This window comes from Ambystoma mexicanum, chromosome 9 (assembly GCF_040938575.1).
Source record: "Ambystoma mexicanum isolate Mex_15411 chromosome 9, UKY_AmexF1_1, whole genome shotgun sequence".
NCBI lineage: Eukaryota > Metazoa > Chordata > Amphibia > Caudata > Ambystomatidae > Ambystoma > Ambystoma mexicanum.
The window spans coordinates 192434697-192456466 of record NC_090931.1 but is presented as its reverse complement, the minus strand read 5'-3'; the positions used below and the strand labels follow the sequence as shown (position 1 = coordinate 192456466).

The following is a 21770-nucleotide window of genomic DNA, read 5'->3' as shown; positions in this document are numbered from 1 at the left end:
TTGTTCCATTCATTTTACACCTGTTTACAATTTATCCTTATTAACACCGTTAAATTGTGTAATGACATTTTCTTTTGGAAACTAGAGAAACTTAGGCGGTGCTTGTACACCGTAGAATTTACGCCCTGTTGGCGCCAAATGTTTAAATGAATTTTGATTTAAAATAGAGGGTACTTATTGTCCCTGTTGAGTGCATCTGGGCTTGCTGGGTAGCAATACACAGCTTTGGATTTGTTTGGTTTTCTCTGTCCCAAGTGGCCTTGTGACGACAGCCCGATTGCACCAGAAGTCTTTGTATAACATTTGCACATTATTTCTTGTTGATACATTCTTATTCACAATCCTTCCACTCTCAAACCTTTATTTAACTTGTCTGTGCACCCCTATACTTCTCTCTTATGCATGCACCCCTTTCCACTAGCGAGCCCCTTTCCCTCCTAGCTTGACATGCATGCGCACCATTCCACTAGCAAGCTCCTTTCACTCCTAGCTTGTCATACTTGCGCCCCTTTCCACAAGCAAGCCCCGTTCCCTCCTTGCTTGTCATGCATGCACCCCTTTCCACTGGCAAGCCCCTTTCCCTCCTAGCTTGCCATGCATGCACCCCTTTCCACTAGCAAGCTCCTTTCCCTCCTAGCTTGTCATACTTGTGCCCCTTTCCACTAGCAAGCCCCTTCCCCTCCTAGCTTGTCTTGATTGCGCCCCTTTCCACAAGCAAGCCATGTTCCCTCCTTGCTTGTCATGCATGCACCCCTTTCCACTGGCAAGCCCCTTTCCCTCCTAGCTTGCCATGCATTTGCCCCTTTCCACTAGCAAGCCCCTTCCCCTCCTAGCTTGTCATGCATGCGCCCCTTTCCACTAGCAAACCCCTTTCCCTCCTAGCTTGCCATGCATGCACCCCTTTCCACTAGCAAGCTCCTTTCCCTCCTAGCTTGTCATACTTGCGCCCCTTTCCACTAGCAAGCCGCTTTCCCTCCTAGCTTGTCTTGATTGCGCCCCTTTCCACAAGCAAGCCATGTTCCCTCCTTGCTTGTCATGCATGCACCCCTTTCCACTGGCAAGCCCCTTTCCCTCCTAGCTTGCCATGCATTTGCCCCTTTCCACTAGCAAGCCCCTTCCCCTCCTAGCTTGTCATGCTTGCACCACTATCAACTATCAAGCCCCTTCCCTCCTAGCTTGACATGCATGCACCCCTTTCCACTAGGAAGCCCCTTTCCCTCCTAGCTTGTCCTGCTTGTCATGATTGCGCCCCTTTCCACTAGCAAGCCCCGTTCCCTCCTAGCTTGTCCTGCTTGTCATGCATGCGCCCCTTTCCACTAGCAAGCCCCGTTCCTCCAGCTTGTCATGCATGCGCCCCTTTCCACTAGCAAACCCCTTTCCCTCCTAGCTTGCCATGCATGCACCCCTTTCCACTAGCAAGCTCCTTTCCCTCCTAGCTTGTCATACTTGCGCCCCTTTCCACTAGCAAGCCCCTTTCCCTCCTAGCTTGTCTTGATTGTGCCCATTTCCACTAGCAAGCCCCGTTCCCTCCTAGCTTGTCATGTATGCACCCCTTTCCACTAGCGAGCCCCGATCCCTCCTACCTTGTCATGCATGCGCCCCTTTGCACTAGCGAGCTCCGTTCCCTCCTAGCTTGACCTGCATGCGCCCCTTTCCACTAGCAAGCCCCTTTCCCTCCTAGCTTGTCATGCTTGCACCCCTTTCCACTAGCAAGCCCCGTTCCCTCCGAGCTTGTCATGCTTGCGCCCCTTTCCACTACCAAGCCTCTTTCCCTCCTAGCTTGTCCTGCTTGTCATGATTGCGCCCCTTTCCACTAGCAAGCCCCTTTCCCTCCTAGCTTGTCATGCTTGCGCCCATTCCACTAGCAGGCCCCCTTCCCTCCTAGCTTGTCATGCTTGCGCCCCTTTCCACTAGCAAGCCCCGTTCCCTTCGAGCTTGTCATGCTTGCGCCCCTTTCCACTAGCAAGCCCCGTTCCCTTCGAGCTTGTCATGCTTGCGCCCCTTTCCACTAGCAAGCCTCTTTCCCTCCTAGCTTGTCATGATTGCGCCCCTTTCCACTAGCAAGCCCCTTTCCCTCCTAGCTTGTCATGCTTGCGCCCCTTTCCACTAGCAAGCCCCGTTCCCTCCGAGCTTGTCATGCATGCCTTTTTAAACGACTGCACCAAACCTACTGCTGATAGTCGGAACACCCTGACCCTTGCCAAAATCGCCAAACTTCCTGCCTAGTCCTGGCCAAATTGGCTGTGTGATGCATAGGAAAGCTAGCACTTCCAGTCCAAGTGTGGTAGATAAATGAAGGGCTTCCGTTTCTAGTTCTTATTTTGGCAACCTTTTTATTTTTTATTATTTGCATTGTAATTGGTTTAATCAAACCTTTGCAAATTGGTAAACAAAATCAAGTGTTTTACATATGAAACAAACAAAGATAAAATCCCATAATTAAGAAAAGGAAAAGAAGGAAGAGAGAAGAGAATACAGTAGAGTTAAAATAGTAAATGGAACTGTAAACCTCTGTAGACATCTTAAACATCTTAAAGAAGCAAACTGCAGAGAACATAAGTAAGGCAAATAAAAAAAGCCTACATAGAAAAGGGATTTACACTTCATGTATACATCGAAAATAAACCGATTCACTTTGAATATATACACATGATAATAACAACCGGGCCCAAGAAGAGGATAAAAGAAGAAAAATAAATGGGCTTAGTTCAAAGCTAATAAGCCTTATGGAAGGAAACCTCCTTACTGTTCTCTAGATCACTTTAATGCCCTTAAGGAAACCTGAGAGGGCTAGACCTTCCCGTACATTTTGTATATTTAGGCAGCGTTTCCACACTGTATCCATGGAATAACAAACATAATTATCTTTCAAACTCCTAAAAAGATGGTTCTTACATTTTTCAACTGGACACAGTCCAGGATAAGATGTTTAGCAGATTCACATTCTAATTGACAGAACCTACAATGACTTTCCTCTGCAGTTATTTGCTTTCTTCTTAAGAGTGTCATTAGTTGGGAGGATATTCCCACGTAGCCTCAGCAACAATCCACAATGGCATCCATTCAGAAAAAGAGATGAGGGATCTTCGTTTCTTATGTTCATGCGATAAATGACTCCGTGAGCTATATGAATGGAAAGTTTCTGTCGTTAAGATCCAATCATGATCTAGCAACCTTTTTTTGGTTAACATCGGGTTGCTAGCCAGAGTTTCCAAATTAGAGTCTCTATTCTGGAGAATTGTTTCACAGTTATTTTTTAAATTTCAACAGAAACCCAGAGCAGCTTATATTTTTCCCTAGCAGCTCATATAAAGTTTTTACGGTAGGAGCCATGATTTTAGCATATAATATAAGCATCCTCCACTGTACACGCACCCAAAGAGAAATATATCCCAACTCATATCGGATAACGGCCAAGGGCACAGCATTAGGGATACCGAGGATCCGTCTCCAGATGTAGCCTTCTTTTTCATTCCACTTTTTCAGTATCGCACCAGAACACAGTTCCAAACCATATACAAGCTTAGGGACCATCTTCCCCTCAAAGAACTTAAGAGCAGGTTTTATCGAGAATCTACTGTATTTTCGATGCATGTTCAGAATATGGTTTTCCAAAAGCTTAGCTTTATACGAGAGGATCTCCAACTGAGTTTTTATACTCCTGTGTGCACCAACACGATAGCCCATATATGTAGCACTAGTGGAGATACCCACTGTACTGCCTTCTAAAAGCCATGTTGGGCGCAAGTTTTTACTTTGTGCCTCTTGTAAAGGAAATCATTTTTGTTTTAGTAGGGTTAATAATGAGGCAATCTTCTTTAGCATATTTCGCGATAATGGCAAGAAGGCCCTGCAGACCCACCCTAGTACAGTCAAACAGCAGAAAATCATTGGCATCATCCTGCCATATGATTTTACTTAGGCCTAATCTTGGTGCTAACAACCCTTCTTTCATCAGGCGCCCAGCCACATCTAACAGGTATTGGTTAAAAATCCAGGGCGCTAAAACACAGCCCTGTCTAATCCCACAGTGTGTTTGGATTCTTTCTGATATTTCACCTTTCTGACTTAATCGCAACCGAATACCAGCGTTCTTATAAACACCCTCAACAAGTCTCAAAAGGCCCATTGGCAGACCCCATAAGGCTAGTTTGTTCCATAATTTACTATGATTGACGCAGTCGAATACGGCGGAGAGCTCGACTGATGCCATAAATGTACAGCCCTTCTGCCTCCTCCATGCCTCATCCTGTATGCATTTCACAGTAATCCCATTATATTTGTAGGGTGGACCTTACGAAAGCCTGTTTGGAATATACTAAGCGTATGGAATTGCTTTTCCCACTCCTCCAAATGCGTTAATTATAGGGCTGACCTTTTCTTACAATCATCATCTATCAGAGAGATAGGCCGATAGTATTTTGGATCCGACCTACTCCCGCACTTGTAGGTTGGGATAACATGGGCTGTACTACATGATGGTGGGGTCATGCCTGTCCTAAGGATATCTTTAAATTCATAGTAAAGGATATTTGCCCAGAGGTTAAGATCTGATTTGAAAGTGTTATTTGTTAGGCCGTTAGGCCCTGAGGCACATGACCTTTTACATTTAGATATCAGGGCTATGACAGTATTAATCTTATTAATCTCAAGTGGAAGCTCCCATTTGTCCTTAGTGAAATTGACCAGACTATCTTCAAGCTGTTCCCCCCCCCCCCCTGAGATTAGCCTTGGCCCCAAATATATTACCAAAGAACACCATCCATTCTTGCTCTGAGATGGGATTCAGTTGTGAAATGATCTAGTTGATATCTTGACCATTTCCAACTGTCCAAAAGGCAGCCACATTGGCCCCAATTAGGATCCCCAGCATGGCTTCAGCATCTTGTTGTAAGAGTCGACTTTTTTTTATAGCTTTACAACCAAATGCTGGTTTTCTGAAGAGCCTCATCATACATTAGGTTCTTAATTCTGCGTACCTCTCTCCTCATGCTGGTTTTGGCCAGAGCTATATTTTGATTAAAGCAGTGGGTATGTATAACATTAACAACACTGCTATTTGATCTCAGGCCAATATCCAAAACCGCAGACAATAAAATCATTAAGGCACTTGATCTCATTTGCATTGGAGTTATTCAACTTCCATTCAAGGGTGGTTTTATTAAGGGAGACCCACAAAGTTTGGTTTAGAGCATTAATGTTTCTATTGACCGCATTCCCAGTAGCACTGTCAACTACATGAGGCTGTGGTCTATAATATCTGAAGGTTACAGTCAAATAAAAATTTGCAGTTAGTATGGAGTGACCGTGAAAGAAATGCATTTATTCCTCAGGTAGTCATCGAGGTGAATCTAGTCCAACATAGAAGAACTGTCTCCTCGATGCCATGTATGCCAGGCGGTTTCCCCACCGCCTTCCTTCTGGGAGCCCAACAGTGGTAAAAGGCCGGCATTTCCTAGACCCACATACCAAAATGTGCAGTTTCTTTTTTTCAGTGATTGTCCCCGTCGTTTCAGATCCATTTTACAGATTTCACATGGGGGCTATTCAAAGTCAGTCTGCGTTCAGATCCCCAGCCACTAGGATTTGGCCATTCTGATTTTCAAGAGCCCATTCAGATATTCCACGGCACACATTCAGTACAAATACCTCCACCGGTGACATTCCACTGTGCCAATAAATGTTTAACCAATAACCTTAAAGCACCATCACCGGTAATAAGGTCTACCCCCAGAGCCCCAAAAGGGAGGCCCACTAAAGTTGTTCCACACAAGCCTAGGTTGTTACCTATAACCGTAAGTAGACCACTGCCCCCGACGGCCTACCTCCTGCACTCCTATTAGCCAATTGATTGTAGATCCGATAGCCATCCAGAATGGGGCTTGAGATCAACCATGTCTCCTGTATGCAGACGATATTAGCCTTTCTTAGATTAAGGAGATAGCTGGGGGTACTAAATGGGTGTTGATTTCCTACTTAAGACAAAGGTCAATAATTCTATAGTCCACTTCAGGGGAGAGGGCATGCTTATGGGACCAATTTCTGCCACAGGGTCGAGATTAGAGCGGCCCAGTCAATATCTTTTTGGCAACCTTTTTTAAAACGCAAACTACGCAGACGAAGCTGATGTTGCTAATTTGGCATATTTAAATAAATGCTAAAGGAGTCGACTCCATGTTTAAAGTCACCCACAGGCTCAGTGTTAGCTCTCCTTCTGCATGAGGTCATTTGACTTGATGTTTACCCCCTGGCGTATGATCCGACATCCTAATGTGACCAATTCATTTTGTAACTTGCTGAATAGAAACTGTGCATGAAGGAGAGAGAGCGTGGTGGAAGGAGCGATGGTCCTCTTAACTCTGATGTGGCTTGCCCGCCAACACCCAACGAAATGGTCAACAGAAATAATGACCACTCTGGTTCTGAGCCAAAAACAAATGAATTCCTCAGTGAACCTGCCTGGAAGCCATCCCAAGAAGCAAAGGCAGGTGGCACTGGGGAAGCCACGCCTTCACCTGTTGGAGAGCAAGGGATTCTGGGAAGCGGGGCATCTCCAAACGCTGATCTGGAGCATCCTGGAAGTAAAGGGAATGCAACTCTTTCCCCAGACTTGGATTTCAAAAAATCAGCCATGTCTGAAGAATGTGTTCGTAGAGTGGAACCCACAGCTCCGGATGAGGTGAGGAATTCAATTTCAGCTGGAAAGACTTAGTCATTGAGTCGCAATGACTGCAGAAGTAAGCCCAAATGGACCCATGCCTGTAGACTGCCTGTGCATCCTCTATCTCGCCGCTACCACATCCACCGCTGCTTTGAGCACCCCCCCACTCTAGCGGTTCTGCTAGTCCTGTAGTTGCATGTTGGCGGCTAAAACCCCATAAACGTATAGCAGTAGATCGCTGAGCATGGCCAGTAGAAGTGCTTTCCCGATGGCGCCAAAGGTAAATGGTTCGGCTCTGAGGAAGTTGTGTCTGTGTCGGATACTTCCATATACTCCCTTGGCTCTAGAATATCTCGCCTCTGAGGGCCAAGGTCGTTCACTATTGAGCTGCGCTTTCTTTTGTACACTGTGGTTGGCTGTCCCAGTGAGGCTATGACTAGATTGCGATTTCTGGCATGCCTGGCCTTCCAGTCCCAGTTCTTTCAAAGGCAGGGCATCGCGTGTAATCTTACCAATAAACCCACATGGATGGTTGCTGAACACGAGGGTCTGCTTATGTCTCTTTCCTGTGAAGGGAGAATAGCATGTTGGAGCCTGCTGGCTGTGGCGCTTTTAAAGGCTGGGGAAACGCTGCCAGGGCACCTGTGTTGGCCTTCCACGTGGGCACTCTTGTATAGCGCTCTATTCGGGTAGCTTTGCTTTGGTATCCAAAGATAGGGAGATGGCGGGAGGAGTATGCCAGTAGAATGTGCCCCCAGCTAGTTCTCTTTTGAGTCCATGGCACTTTCAAAGTTCTGCAGCCATCGCTGTGCTTGGCTCCAGGACTAGCTGTGTGTTCTGCTGACCTCTGCTCCCAGTGTCAGCTGTTCCTCGCGGGTCTTTAGCTCCAAGCGTATAGTTATTCTGGGGGTGGAACCATGGATCCTAGACCCAGCAGAACAGTATATTCATACAGTCTTCAGATCCCCTACATGTTCCAACACATGACAGTCACTGTATTCCTAAAACTCTAGGACAGCGTAGTATTATACGTAATCCAGATGCCCATCTCGCAGTAAATGTAGGATCTAGAAGTGGAAAATGGGAGCTAGGGCTGGGCGATATGGACCAAAAGTCAATGTTTTCGGGGGGAATGGCAATATAGGATATATATCTTGATATGGTTTAAGTGGGTTAAATCCTCAGTTGTAAGCTTCCAACTACATGTGAGATGTCGCAAGCACTTTTATTTATAAGACATTGTTCAAAATAAAGTGCAAATACAGGGTTCCTTTTCCTGTTTCAGAATACACACAGCTGCGTAAATATGCAAATGTTTTAAAAAATGGTATATGTATAATGTGTGTATATATCTCGATGTTAACGATATTGTCTCCTTCTATATCGATTTTGAAAACCTATCAGTATATCTCCAAACTCAATATATCGTCCAGCCCTAATGGGAGCACACTCGGAATACAAAGCCAGAGGCCAGCAAAGGTTGCATTGCATTTAGACTCCGGCACCAACTCATTCCACTCCTGGGGAAAGCACATACCGTACTACTTGTAGCCAAGCATTTCTCATTGACTGGAGTGCAATGTCATATAAAGCAAATGGCACCAACCTGTGAGCGCCATCACAGTATTATGGCTTAGAGAACAGGGGCCACCTGTGCATTTGGCGGTGCTCCCAACGGCCGTAGAGGTTCTATAAGTCACAGGCCATATCTGCGACCCCATTTGTGGCCAATGTATGCAGTCATGGGACTCCAGAAGGAAGGCAGTGTGTTTTAAATGGCTGCTTTTCTGTAGGACTGCTCCCACTATCGCAATATGTGTGGCACTGGGCTTGCACACGTTTTCTTCTGAAGCCCAATCGAGACCCATTTTGTTCTGGCTCTGTATGAAGCAATGTAATGAACGTTCCTTATGGAAGAAGATAGGTTGGGATTTGCCCCGTGGAAATGGTAAACTTGCACCAAGGCCATGTTGAATACCCAAAGATTCGAACATCTCAGAATCAAAAAGTACATCTACAATGGCAGTGATTTCTGCCTATGGTTAACGGCCTCGGAGCCATTTCCTAACGGCACGTTTTACAGGTACCATTTGTGAACAATGAGAAGACTTCAAGTGAATAAGTTTACCTGTAGAACATCCTGCCTGCACCGAAGATGGAGGTGCAACTTTACGTAACATCCCCCTATTTACTGTAGCGTGTGTTCTACGGCGTATTGAACTGCTCCAAGAGTTCCCCTTTATAGCTCAGCCATTACTACTACTATGAGAGACAGGAAACCTGTTGCTACGCTGATGGCCTGCGCGTCTTAGTCCTCGAACACAAGGCAGAGGGAGCGAACCACGCCACCTATGTACATGCCATAGCCGCACAGAGGGCCTCCATGCGCCCTGAAGCAGCCTTGCAGGAGCTATACTGAGCAGTGTCTTTTTAGAGCAGGACATATGTACTCTCAGAAAGGGTTGCTAGCAAAGGAAGACGTGTGAAGCCTGCACACGAGCCAGTGGAGTTAAACTAAGCCTGCCACTGTTACCAGGAGGCACCGGTACGGCGCAGATACGGGTTCCCAAGGGTTGGTATACTCTCGAGACAATACCACAAACGGGTAGTTCACAGTGGATGGAGTTGGCTGAGAAACCAAAACGTCCCAAGTAGGTGTTCTTTTTCTCGCATCCTTGGCCAGGTATGCCATCTTTCGTGCCCATGCACAAAATCCCTGTAACCCCCCCTCCTTTTCTACTAAAGGTTGTTCATACCAGGAAGCAGGATACATGGAATGATTTCAATCTTAAGCAAGAATATGCTACCATGGATCATGGCCTTGTCACCGGATTACCTGGGTCTAAAGGCCTCTTCATATTCCAGCCACCATTATCATAGCCTTTTGCAAAGCGAAATCAAACCTTTACACTAAACGGAGCAGAGATGGCAGGACTATGTGCTACAACAGGCGGTCTCTGAAATGTGGCACATTCTCTAAACACACTTCTTTCCAAAGCCTTCCTGTGGCTGCCTTGAACCCCCCTGTGGCGAGTGACCCACAAATATCTGATTACCCCGCTCCCCCAACCTTCGTGGTATGGATATTCTATGCAACCGCGATACCCTTGTGGCATAACTGGCCGCTTCAGAAAACCTTTCTCCGTGAACAGTCTATAGGGCCGTGTCATGGTTCTCGTAACTTCTTATTGTCCCATTCCGTTAAACCACCTCCACTTCTGTGGCGCGTGGGCCTGGAATCTTGTGCACTAGGATCCTGCTTTCTGCTCTTTCTTTCTAGTGTTGGGAAGTTAGTTCTTCATGGAGCCTGCGGTTGCTGTTCCAAAGAGATGCTCTGCTGGAGCCCAACTCCTCATTTCCACCGAATAAAAAAGGTGCACCCTATTTAGAAAGGGCATTTGCACAGATTCGATGTCACTGCACATTTTAAAACACATTGCGAATTCCCAAAAGGTGTGCGATTTAAATGCACATAACACAGATATTCTATGCATCTATTTGCAACGGGGGCTGCGCAAAGCAAGCCTGTGCAAAGCATGACACTAATGTAGCCAAGAGAGTTGGCTAGCACGTCTTTCGTGCTGCTGTCCAGCCCCAATAAAACGTGCAGGCGCCCATTCGAGAATCAGGCGACCTGCCCATTTCTAAAGTGAACGCAAATGAAAAAAGTCCACCCTCTGCACTTTTTGCCTAGAGTCTGCCCCTATGTGCGCGAGAATAAGATGGCCGTCCACTATTTAGAGGAGGCGTGGCAGCATGCAGAGGAATAGAGAAGGTAGAAGAGGCAAGCTAAGCATCCATGTTTAAATGCTGCGCCTGACCGGTGCTTCAACACTAACATGTGACCAGAAACGGGAAGAGTTTCAACATGGAAATCCTCCACTACTCTGCCGTACAGTCGCTCCCTCTCAAAGCCACACCAAGCTGCTGAACCATGACTGCTTCTTTTATGTGAACACTTGGATTCTTAATGTTCTCTAAAGACAACCTTTCAGTGCTGTGTCAACTATGGGGCTTAGGAATTGACTGCTGCCAGTTAATAAAATCGTCATCATCCGTAAGGTGCCAGAGGTCCAAGGCCACGTTCTATTTATTTATTTATTTATTTATTTGCATTTGTATAGCGCACTCACAGCCCAGAGGCATCGTGGCGCGTGTTACAAGAGTTTTTAAAGCAATTTCAGTAGGCAGGTTACATGTGACCGCAAGGTCTTAGTTCCAGTTCTCATACCTCACTCAACACAGAAGGAATTTACATTACTAATCATAGATTATGTAGCACCTGGTAAGCAGCTGAATTGTCAGTTGAAGAGTCGCGTTTTGAGTGCTTTATGGAATGCTAGGTGGGATTGAATCGTACGTAGGTTAGGTGGAAGGGCATTGCATTGTGTAGCGGCTATCTTGGGGAAGCTGGATCCCCCTGCACGGGCCTTATCGGTTTTAGGCACAAGGATGAGGTTAGAGTAGCCTTCCCTGAGAGGTCTTGTGGCAGTGTGTCTGACAATCCTCTGTACAAGGTACGGAGGGGCAGCATCGTGGAGGCATTTGTGTGCCAGGGAGAGAGTTTTGAAAATGATTCTCTGTTTGACCGAGAGCCAGTGGACTTGCCTCCTGATGTCAGAAATGTGCTCTTTCCTAGAGGTCCCCGTAGCTGATCTCAGGGCATTGTTTTGCGCTAGTTGTAGTTTTGAGAGGTTTTTGCATAACGTCCCGCATAGTAGGGCGTTGCAATAGTCTAGTCTAGAGCCAATAATGGTTCTGGCTATGGTGAGACAGTTCTGTCTAGACAGGAATGGTCTGGATGCGTTGATGATTTTCGCATAGTAGGCTGAGGAAGCAGAGATAGCATTCACTTGTCTGTCCATGGTGAGGTTAGAATCTAGGTACACCCTAAGTGTTTTAACGTAGTCAGATACCTTGATGGGTGTGTTGTCGATAGTGAAGGTGGAGTATTCCTGACCAAGGTTACCCAAGGTAGTGGGTGAGCCGACAAGTAGGAGTTCTGTTTTTTCACTATTTAAGCAGAGCCAGTTGTCAGCCATCCAGGATTGGATAGTTGAGTAAATGGCCATGAGATTAGACATGTCAGTTTTGTAGTCACCTGTGAGTGGGATTAGCACCTGCGTATCATCCGCATAATTGGTGTATGAGATGCCCAATGAGTTCAAGATGCTAAACGGTGGCCTTGTGAAAAGGTTGTACAGAGTTGGTGCAATGCAGGATTCTTGTGGGACTCCACATTTAAGGATGCTGGGGGTGGCGGAAGCTGATTCAGAAAAAACTTTCATAGCCCTGTCTTGGAGAAAGGAATTGATCCAGTAACATGCTTTAGCGGAGAAGTTAGCTGCAGAGGCAAGGTGACGGCAGAGGGTGTTATGGTTGACAAGGTCGAAGGCAGCTGATAGGTCAAGGAGCAGGAGGAGTGCAGGTTTACCTACATCTCATGTCATCCATTTGATTCTTTAAATCGAGAAGGGCTGATTCAGTGCCATGTCGTGGGCAGAAGCCTGATTGCCTCAGGCCAAGGAGTTCGTTCTCTTCCAGGTACTTTTGTACTTGCATATATGCAGCTTTGTCGAATTTTTAGCAAGAATGGGACTGTGGTGATGGGCCTATCAGAGATAGTGGGTGCGAAGCCAAGGGTGGTAAGAGCTTTAAGGGCTTTGGCGTGAGGATCTTTAGGGTGATTTAGGCCCAAGTTGAGATCGCCCAAGAGGATGATTTGGGAGGTTTTTTTATATTGTCTGATAAGGCGTGGACGAGAGTCCTGGAAGTCAGTGCAGGGGCCGGGAGGCCGGTAGACAATGTGCATACTGATGGTGCAGGTGTGGGACAGGGATGGTGGGACCTAGTGATGGTTTTTTTGTTAGTGGGCGCACCCATGCTTCTTTGAGATCTTTGGGCACAAGGCCTGTCTTGAAGGAGGCGTTAATGAAGGCAGTGAGAAAGGGAGCTAATGTGGGTGTAGAGTCTTTGATGAGTTGGGCTGGACAGGCATCACCTTTGCAATTGGAGGGCTTAATGGTTTTGAGCAGGGTAATGACCTCCGCTTCTGTGATGTCTTTAAATTCGAAGGGGGGAGGTGGGTTCAGTGCTGGTGGGGTGGGAGATATGCTGTGCTGGCTGGCTATTAGCTTTTCAAGCACATTTTGGTGGCCAAGGATTTTAGATTGAAGGGTGTTGAGCTTGTCTAGCATTGCTGATTGAATGCTGTTGCACCAGTTTGCATCCTTAATGAGCATGAGAGGGGGGGGGGGGGGTGGAGGGTTTTCCAATTCTCTGAAGATAGAGAATATTTCTTTGGAGTTGGATTTGGCTTCGTTGATCCTTGAGTTAAATGAGAGTGCCTTAGCTTTGATGACCTCCAAATCATACAAAAACAAGATGTTTTGAAGGCCTCCCTGTTGAAATCTGAGGGGTTAGCTTTCCAGGTAGAGAGGGCGGAGCGTTTTTCTGAGCGTTGTTTGAGCAGCTCATTGGAGAACCAAGTGTTAGAGTGCTTGATTTTCTTGGCTTTCTTAAGCGCCAGGGGAGCAATGGTGTCAATAGCATTGGTAATAATGTTTTTGAAGGTGCTAGCGAGGATGTCTGGATTGCTGGAGGAGGGCTTATGAAGCTCGGGCGTCATTAGGAATGGCACCAGATTTTCCACGGTGAGTTGGCGTGAGCTCCTGGCGAGTGCCACTGGGAAGGGTTAATGGGGACGGTGTGCTTTTGCTTAGCGGTGAGGTTAAACTGGTTATAGTGGTGGTCAGACCATGGGATGGGGGTGTTGTCAGTAACCAAGATGGTGCAGTTGTGCTGGTTGATCCAGTCCAAGGTGCGTCCTTTGGTGTGGGTTTCAGAGATAGGTTCAGAGATAGTGGGTGCGAAGCCAAGGGTGGTAAGAGCTTTAAGGGCTTTGGCGTGAGGATCTTTAGGGTCATTTAGGCCCAAGTTGAGATCGCCCAAGAGGATGATTTGGGAGGTTTTTTTGATATTGTCTGATAAGGCGTGGACGAGAGTCCTGGAAGTCAGTGCAGGGGCCGGGAGGCCGGTAGACAATGTGCATACTGATGGTGCAGGTGTGGGACAGGTTGATTTTGAGTGGGAGGTAGTCACAGTTGAGTCGTAGTTGTCCCTGTTTAGGTGATTCCCTGATGCTAAGGGAGTTCCTGGCTATGAGGGCAACACCACCACCTCTCTGGTTGGTGCTGTCTTTCCTGTAGATAGCGTAGTCAGCAGGGATAGCTAAAGAGAGTGCAGGTCCTGAGCTGTCGTTCAGCCAAGTTTCTGTACTTGCGAGTATGTCTAGATTGTCTTTAGTTATAAGATCATGAATGTCAAGGGGATGCGCTGAAATGGAGCATGCATTAATTGCACATTTCAGGGTACGCTTAGGGTGCTGTGAGGTGCTTTGAGAAGAGGTTTGAGGTGTGGTGCAGGGTGGCAGAGTAGTGTGGAGTGGCATGGAGGGGGCGTGGTTGTTGCATGGAGAGGAGTATGGATTGGCAGGCATTGGGGATGCAGTTGCAGGAGAAGGAAGACAGATTTCTGTGGGTGCAGGTGGTGAAACGACATGAATGGGCTCAGGCATCGCAGTGGGCAGAGGCAGTGCATCCATAGCAACATGAAAAGGTGCATGCATTTCAATGTGCAGTGCATCAGCAGTAACATGACAAGGTGCAGGCATTTCAATGGGCAGTGCATCAGCAGTAACATGACAAGGTGCAGGCATTTCAATGGGCAGTGCATCAGCAGTAACATGACAAGGTGCAGGCATTTCAATGGGCATGGGCAGACCAACATCGTGGTTGCCTGTAAAGTAACGTGCGGGAGATGTGTCCTTTGCGCTTGGGCTCTGATTGAGAGTCAGGGTTCTTTCGGAGGGTGTGTTGCTTGAATTGCGGCAAGCATTGCGCACCGTAGGGCGGGAACCGGAGGGCTTAGGCGGCATGCCGTGAGCAGAGTTATATCCCCGTGGGGATTTCCGAGGACACCTACTAGCAACTCTGAGGTTGCGAACGCTTATACACGGTGCGTAGCATCGCATCGGGAAGGGCTGGATGCGTGTACGGAGACGGAGGTTTCTTACACTCAGGACAGCGGGGTAGGTGTGAGGTGGTGCCTGGACCTCAGTGTGAGTGGAACATTGATTAAGGATGGCAGAGGGGTGTGCAGGCTTACCTCTTTGCGGGCACAGGGCGCCATCGAGCACCGACGAGCAGCGAAGAGCTGCAAAGAGGGAAGATGGCCTTTCCTCCTGGCCTTCCCTTCGCGGCTTTGCCTCGCGGCAACCCTCCTCTCCCTTTTAAGCAGGAGAGGAGGTCGCGGCGAGGTGTGGGGGCCAATCCGGCGTCCCCGGAGTTGTTGTTGTGGCGGTTGCCATAGCAGCAGTAGCAGCGGCCATTTTGTGAATACGGCGGCCCTCTTGGCTTGTGCAAATGCTACAGGGAATTCCCCCAGCTGATTCCTTCCTGGAATGGGGAGCGGAGCACGCAGGTCGTGCTACCTTTGCAGGACCACTCATGAGTGTTTGTGGTGTGGATTGTGCAGTCCGTATGCTATTTTTTGACCTGGTAAATATGCCCTGAAAGGATGTGGCCCACAACACTCAACGGACGGTCCCTTGGAACCAGTGTTTTTACCCTGGTGAAAGGAGCTGCTCCTCCTGCAGGGTGACGTGCCTACTTTGGTGTGTCTTGAGCCTTTGTGGTTTCTGAGGGCGGAGATGAATGCCCTGGAGGAGTTGCCCCATGGGATGTCACCAAGAACCCTTACAGAAGAATCCATGTCACTAGGATGGAAGTAAAGGACGCGCTCCTTTATGCTGCTGATCTTCTTGGTCTGTGAATGAAGGGGGTCTTGGGCTCACCAAAAGGTACATGCATAGAAAGAACTTGCACAAGAATAAGTTCCATGTTCATTACAATGGGAATGTTATTGGGAGGTACAACATGGGGGAGGAGTTGTTAAATTCACTGGGATTTTGGTCAGTAGATTAACACCTTCCACCCTTTATTATGTCCATAGACACCCTCTGAACCCCTTTCAAGGCACCCAAGATGGCTTTTAGGGTGTTGATATTTGACAATGGTTCCTTTGCACTGTGCATTGTATATTACCTTTGGGGGTGGTAGTGCCCTACAGCGTTGGGAAAAGTGTCTCTTGCTTGGTGTCCTCAGTATATTGTATTGCCCTGTGTAGGCAGGCATGGCACTGTTGTCCCCAGAGATATCTCTGGGTTTGCCAGTTGTGCTTTCCATGGTTGCATCATTGATGCACCTTGATCTGCCCTGGACTGACACTTGCTTCCCCAGGCCTACCTTAGTTATGCCGTTTTCTACTTTGTTCTGCAATGTACCTATTGTGTATCTTAGACCAGCCTTTGTGGGCTCTCACCTCTTCCCTAGTCTGTGGGATGGTCTGGTCTATGTAGTTTCTGGCCTGCCCTGAATATTGTCTGCCAATCTTCCCTGGGCTTTTTTTGATTGATTTAGTGCACTGATTGGCTTCGTCGGTGTCCACGCTTTGCTGCCCTTTTCTGTTTTTTGGGTCTGGTCAAGTCTTTGCCTTAGCCTCTTCCCTGGGCTCGCTGTAGCATGTTCTGTCTGTGCTCTGCTGTGTTCTGGCTTATGCTAACTCTCCCTTGCTGTGCTCTATTCTGTCAATGCCTGTGCTGTGTCTGCCATGGCTATTCTGTGCCACTGTCCTCCTTACGCTGCTGTCCCTGGAGGATCATGGCTGTGCTCAGTCTTTGTTGGGTCTGCACTAGATGTCCTTTCCCCTCATCTGGGCTGTACTGCCACTGTAGTGCCCAGCCCATCTCGTGCCTCATGTCCTGGGGGTGTCCTGGATAGTCATTGCTCTTTGGTGCACTGTGTAGTCACACTAGCATATCAACATCACGATCTGCCAAGTTCTTCCCTTTCATACAACCTGTGCTGCAGTATCCCTGACTGCGCTCTGCTCTGATATAATCTATGCTCTAACCTGAAATGGTCTCTAACGTCCTTGCCCTGCCCCAGGTGGTATTACCCATTTTTGCCAAAAGACATTTAGCAGTTTTGTATTTTTTGTTGTTGCATGTTTTACCACTTTTTTACTGCAAAAATATAGATAGTTTGGGGGTGGGGGTGGTCTCCCCCTGCCTTTTGCAGTTAAAGCAGTCAAAATGGCAAAATGATATTCAGTGAAATGTCCGTCAGGGGTAAAACATCGAGGAATGTTCCTAGATCTGCCCAGGTCTCTGCTATCTATGGGAAATGTTTTTTTTCCCTGTGATCTGCCATTGTTAGGCTGTGCTGTATTTGCTCTTGTTATCCTAGCTGGGTCCCAGCTGTGCCCTGTCTGTGATCTGCCTGGTGCCATTCTCTTGTTTGGTTCATGTTGTCCAGTACCAGTTGTGGGTGTGATCTGCACCCTGATCTTGCTGGATCAGGTCTGGTTGTTCTATGCCAAAGTCCAGTCTGTTCTGTCCAGTGTCCTGTTGGTGATTTCCCCAGGTCTAGTCTGTAATTTGCCTTATGTTGAAATGCTTTGCCCCTGTTCAGCTTACGTTCCATCTGGTCTGCCCCTGCTCAGCAAGTGCTCTGTTGTGTGTCCTGGATAGACAGTCTGTTTCTCTGCTCCAGTCTCACCTGTGCTGTCCCCGCTGTTAATGTGTTCTGCCATGTTCTCTGGTATTTTTGCTGTCTCTGCTTTTGGCCTGGGCTGCCTCTAACATGCCTTCATTGGGTGCTGTCCTTGCCCAGCCTCTGCCCTTTCCCGGTGCATCCACATCTTTCTCTGCCATGGCTCTATGCTTGCCCTGGTCTACCCAATGTTCTTTCGTATCTCCTGAATGATCGCTGCCTTGTTCTGTATTCTCCTGATATATGCTCTTACTGCCCTTGCTATGTTCAGACCTTTTTTCTGCGATGTCTTTACCCTGGCTGTGCTCTAAGCTTTCTGTTGTTCTCGCCCAAGTTTGTGACGCCTTGGCTGTGTTGTGCTCTGGTTTCATTTGTGCTGCCTTGTGGGTCTGGGCAGCAGGGTCTGGTGTGTCCTGGGCGCTCTTCTAGTCTAGCCTATAATGTCCCTATGTTGCCCTTTCCCGATTGTGTTCTGCTGTGGTCTGACCTGTGCTGTCGATGTTGTAATTGTGCTTTGCCCTGTCGTGTTTGTGCCCGCGTGCTCTTCCCTGATCTGCCTTGCATCGCGCGACTCTACTTGTGTTGTCCATGCCTTATAATTTCCCATGTTCCTTTCTGTGGCTGCATCAGGATTGGTTGAACCGAAGTACGAACCTTTCTTTAGGAAAGCAAGAAAAAAATCTATGCATTCCCTCGCCTAAATCCTCTCCCAAATGCCTTTTATCTAAAGGAATCCGAACCCAGTGAGAAAGGGAAGGAGCTGAAGGTCTCGGACCCTTCGGAGGAGGAAGAGGACGACGACGACGACGAAAAGGATGTTTTCAGCCTGGTACATGAGTTTCAACTTTTATTTTCATAAAAGCTTGTTTGTCGTTGTGTTTGTGTTCATGTTCCTATCAATGTTGGCTAATTAGGTTTCCTTGGGCACACGAATTCACAGCAACGCCCCATGGATGTCATGCATGTACAGGCCTTGACTCAGCCAAAGGTCCTGGCCCGATGGATCAAATATCTCATAACCACACTGTGTTCATTGTCACCGTGGAGCGAGATGGCGCTCCCAAGTCCGCCTCCACTGGGCAACCCCCTTCACGATTGGCACGAAGTTGGGCCTTTGTCTTTAGCCTCAGAAAAGAGGTGATCCATTAAATGCTCGTCGAGTCTCGTGGAACTTTCTTTTGCCTCTAGTATTGAAAATTAACAACGGGGTCCTGGGAGTCTCTCTGCCAGACATTGGTCCTGGTTACAAGAGCCTTACCCAGATTCTTTCACTCACTATCTTTCACAGAGTAGAAATATTCAAAACATATCAGTCTTTGTCCTGCCCTGGGGCAGTCCGGTAACGAAATGCCAGGCAATTTTCCTCTGAACAAGAGTACCACCAGCAACCCCAGGCACGTGTTTCGGTCTGGTTGGACCTCATCAGTAGGGTGGAGCTGTGCCTCTCTAAGAATAGCTCACTGTTCTTAGAGAGGCACAGCTCCACCTCACTGACGAGGCCCAACCAGGCCGAAACACGTGTCTGGGGTTGCTGTTGATACTCTTGTTCAGAAGAGAATTGCCAGGCATTTCGGTGCTGGACTGCCCTTGGGCAGGGCAAAGACTGATATGTAGTGGACATATCTCTTCTGTGAACGGATGGTGAGCTAAAGAGACTGGTTGAGACTCTAACCCGGGATATAGGCCAGTAGTAGAGAAACTCCCAGAACCCCCCTTGTTTTTGCCTCTAGTATTGAGTTGGGGCAATGTGCTTTATGCATTTGGCACCTTTAACAAATAGTCTCTTAGGGGACTGTCCCCCAGTGCCCTTCATGAATTGAATACACAGAAGAAGTGTGTGTACCTGTTCTATTCAAGTGCCTTCTCGGCCATGGCTTTCCCCCAGGTTCTTTGAGTTTGGGGATTTATTTTGTTAGGAGTCCAGCCTAATAACCAGTTTACTTGTTAAAATATTTTGTTTAACTTTAGATTCTTTTCCAAAGAGTATCAGCTGTGAAATGGGGGCAAAACAACTCGCCCCCCCCCCTCCCGTACCTGTAGAGAGAAGTAATGTAGGGGTGCTTTACCAATGATAGGCTACACTTTCAGTAAACCAGCGTGTCGAGGGTCCAGTGTTTTGGTCACCTCACTCATGAATATAATAATCACCAGCAGTGCGACTTGCAAATGAAATGAAGTATTGATTTACAGAATCTGTATATTTCATAAGAGTAAGACCTGTGGCATTTACAGTACAAAACGGAATGCAAGAATATGCTGAGGTCACTTCCCAAAGGTTCTATGGGGTTATAATTCAACAAGGAATAGTCCTAGGTCTCTGGGCTAGGTATAGTCTCAATGGACTTCTGGGGTGTAGAACTAGGCTATCCACTCACCCCTTCCAGCATCAGCGTTTCTGATCAATTAGTTTCTCCAATGAAAGTCCAAATAGTCTTGTATTTGCCTGACGGTTCGACATAGGTATTGTGCAAGCGAATAGATGTGGCTCTGCATATGCCTTTCCTGCTGCAGTTGTCTGGAACGAATGTGCGTCCAGGCGTTCTGCACTGTGATTACAAAAGCGGCCTCAAACTTGTTGCAAATGGCCACCTCTTCCGTTGGCTGTGGTTTGACTCGGCCACCTAGGAGCCAACCCATTCTTTGGTTTCTTCATCTGCTGGATTCCTTTTTAGTAGGTTGAGGGTCTACACTTTAGCCCCCAAAATAGTTCCATTCTGGTCATATGTTACAGCTGGCATCTTAAGTTATGGATGAAAATGATCTAGCACATGGTTAGTCCTAGACTGTCAAAGTCAAGGGAACAATGCTTTAGTTCAATGAATAGTAGACCTATCCAGCATGCCACTGTGAACTGCATCCCAATGGAAACGCCTCATAGCTGAGGGAATGGCCGTGTGAAGCAAAGCGGAGGAATGTTTCCAGCTTCTTTCTGAAGTTCACTTTTGCTCAAATGTGATGGTTGTTCCATTCGAATAAGGTAAGGGACGTTCATAGGTTGGTCATTTATGGTAGTTTCCACTCCTAGCAATTTCTCTACTAGTTTGGGGTGGACAGAGATTAAAGGGATGACTTTAAACAAGATAAACTGTTTGGATTTGTTGAGTGTCCTGGTGAGCTTTGTTGCCTGCCCTGAATACATTAAGTGGACCACAGTACGCTTTATCTGGTTAATTCTTATAGCCTCGCCATTTCACTGCTTTGTTCTCCGGGCATCTCTTCAGAAAGGAAGCACTTTTAGTTTTAACACTGAAGGCCGTCGAAAAGTTAACTGGGTTCTAGTAGATTAAGGCAGGGGACGATCTCCTTGTTTTGTCATTTGTTTTTCCCCCTCTAGTACTTATTACTCTTCTTGGGTTGATGGTGAGCCGAGATCAGAGAGATCATTTTAAAGGCGATGAGCAGTTTTGTGGAGTGTCCTATTGAGCTTTGCTGCCTGTCGGGGACTAGGTAAGTAGACCAGCGCAAGTTATGAGCCACGCATTCAGCCAGGCCGGTCATTTCCATAGGGCTGCCATGTGTGAAGTTCAGTCTTACCAACTATTTGGGCCTCGGAACATCTTTTCAGGGAAGCAGCTTTAGCAGAAAGACCCTTCTGTTTTGAGCCTATGATTGTTTTTCTGCTCCACAGTGCACAGTAGGGTTGCTGGTTCACATTGACAGTTCTGAGCAGTGGTCTGCTGAAACCGATTTTCTGCCTGCCTCCTTTCTAGGACACTGGGTTCAAAAGCATGTTTCCGGAGAAGATTCTTGACGTGGCTGCTCTTTCTCCCGCCCCGGACAGCTCCAAGTCTCAGGTGAGCCTACGCATTGTTCCTAGTTGGGCAGCATCTCTCCATGTGGGTTCAATCTTCTGAAGGGGTTTTGTAAGCGGGTTATCGCACGTGTACACTAGAATCCAAAGCCATGGCAATGCAGGTGTGCTGTTCAGTACTGTCCAGCCTATGATTTGTTGTATGAGTCCAGTCTTGCAATGACTTGCAGCACGTTTACTTGGGTAACTTGTGTGCAGATAAAAACTGCCCCACTCTGAACGTGTAATACAAAGAGAAATCTTATCAATGCAAAATGCTGCCCACTCTTCCCCTGATTTCTGTGACTGGCAAGCCAGCATGTTATTAATGGCTGGTGTGTAACTATGCAGAGCTGAGGTACGTAATCGGAACTATGTGCAAATGTGAAGAACGGATGTGTGATTCTGCAGAGCCGAGGTGTGATTCTGGAGAGCCAAGGTGTGATTGGCTAAGGGCAGCTAATTGCTGATTTTGCAGAGCTGATGAGTGGAAACGGCCTTGATGGCGATTGCTTCTGTGGGGGGGGGAAATAGATTTATATATACACACAGTTGTCCTTACACAGCGCTTGCTTAATGTTCCCCGATAACCTAGAAGGGCTGTTGCTGCCATGCCCAGGGCAAAGATTTTGTACCAGCGGGCACCCAGTAGACCACCTACTGAGACTAGTAGCATGTAGTGGAGGTTGGCTCGGTTTGCAACCTC

At 47.4% G+C, this 21770-nt stretch overlaps 1 protein-coding gene across 4 annotated transcripts in view; it reads left to right on the top strand.

Moving 5' to 3' along the window:
* CEP164 (centrosomal protein 164) overlaps positions 1-21770 on the top strand; it is a 586844-nt gene that overhangs the window by 233863 nt on the left and 331211 nt on the right. For 2 of the 4 annotated variants that reach the window (XM_069614470.1, XM_069614469.1), the window contains exons 9-11: positions 6305-6679; positions 18005-18103; positions 20985-21068. In XM_069614470.1, coding sequence (XP_069470571.1) covers positions 6305-6679; positions 18005-18103; positions 20985-21068 — 558 coding nt within the window. The remainder of the gene's footprint in view (positions 1-6304; positions 6680-18004; positions 18104-20984; positions 21069-21770) is intronic. The other 2 variants (XM_069614472.1, XM_069614471.1) reach the window with 1 other exon arrangement.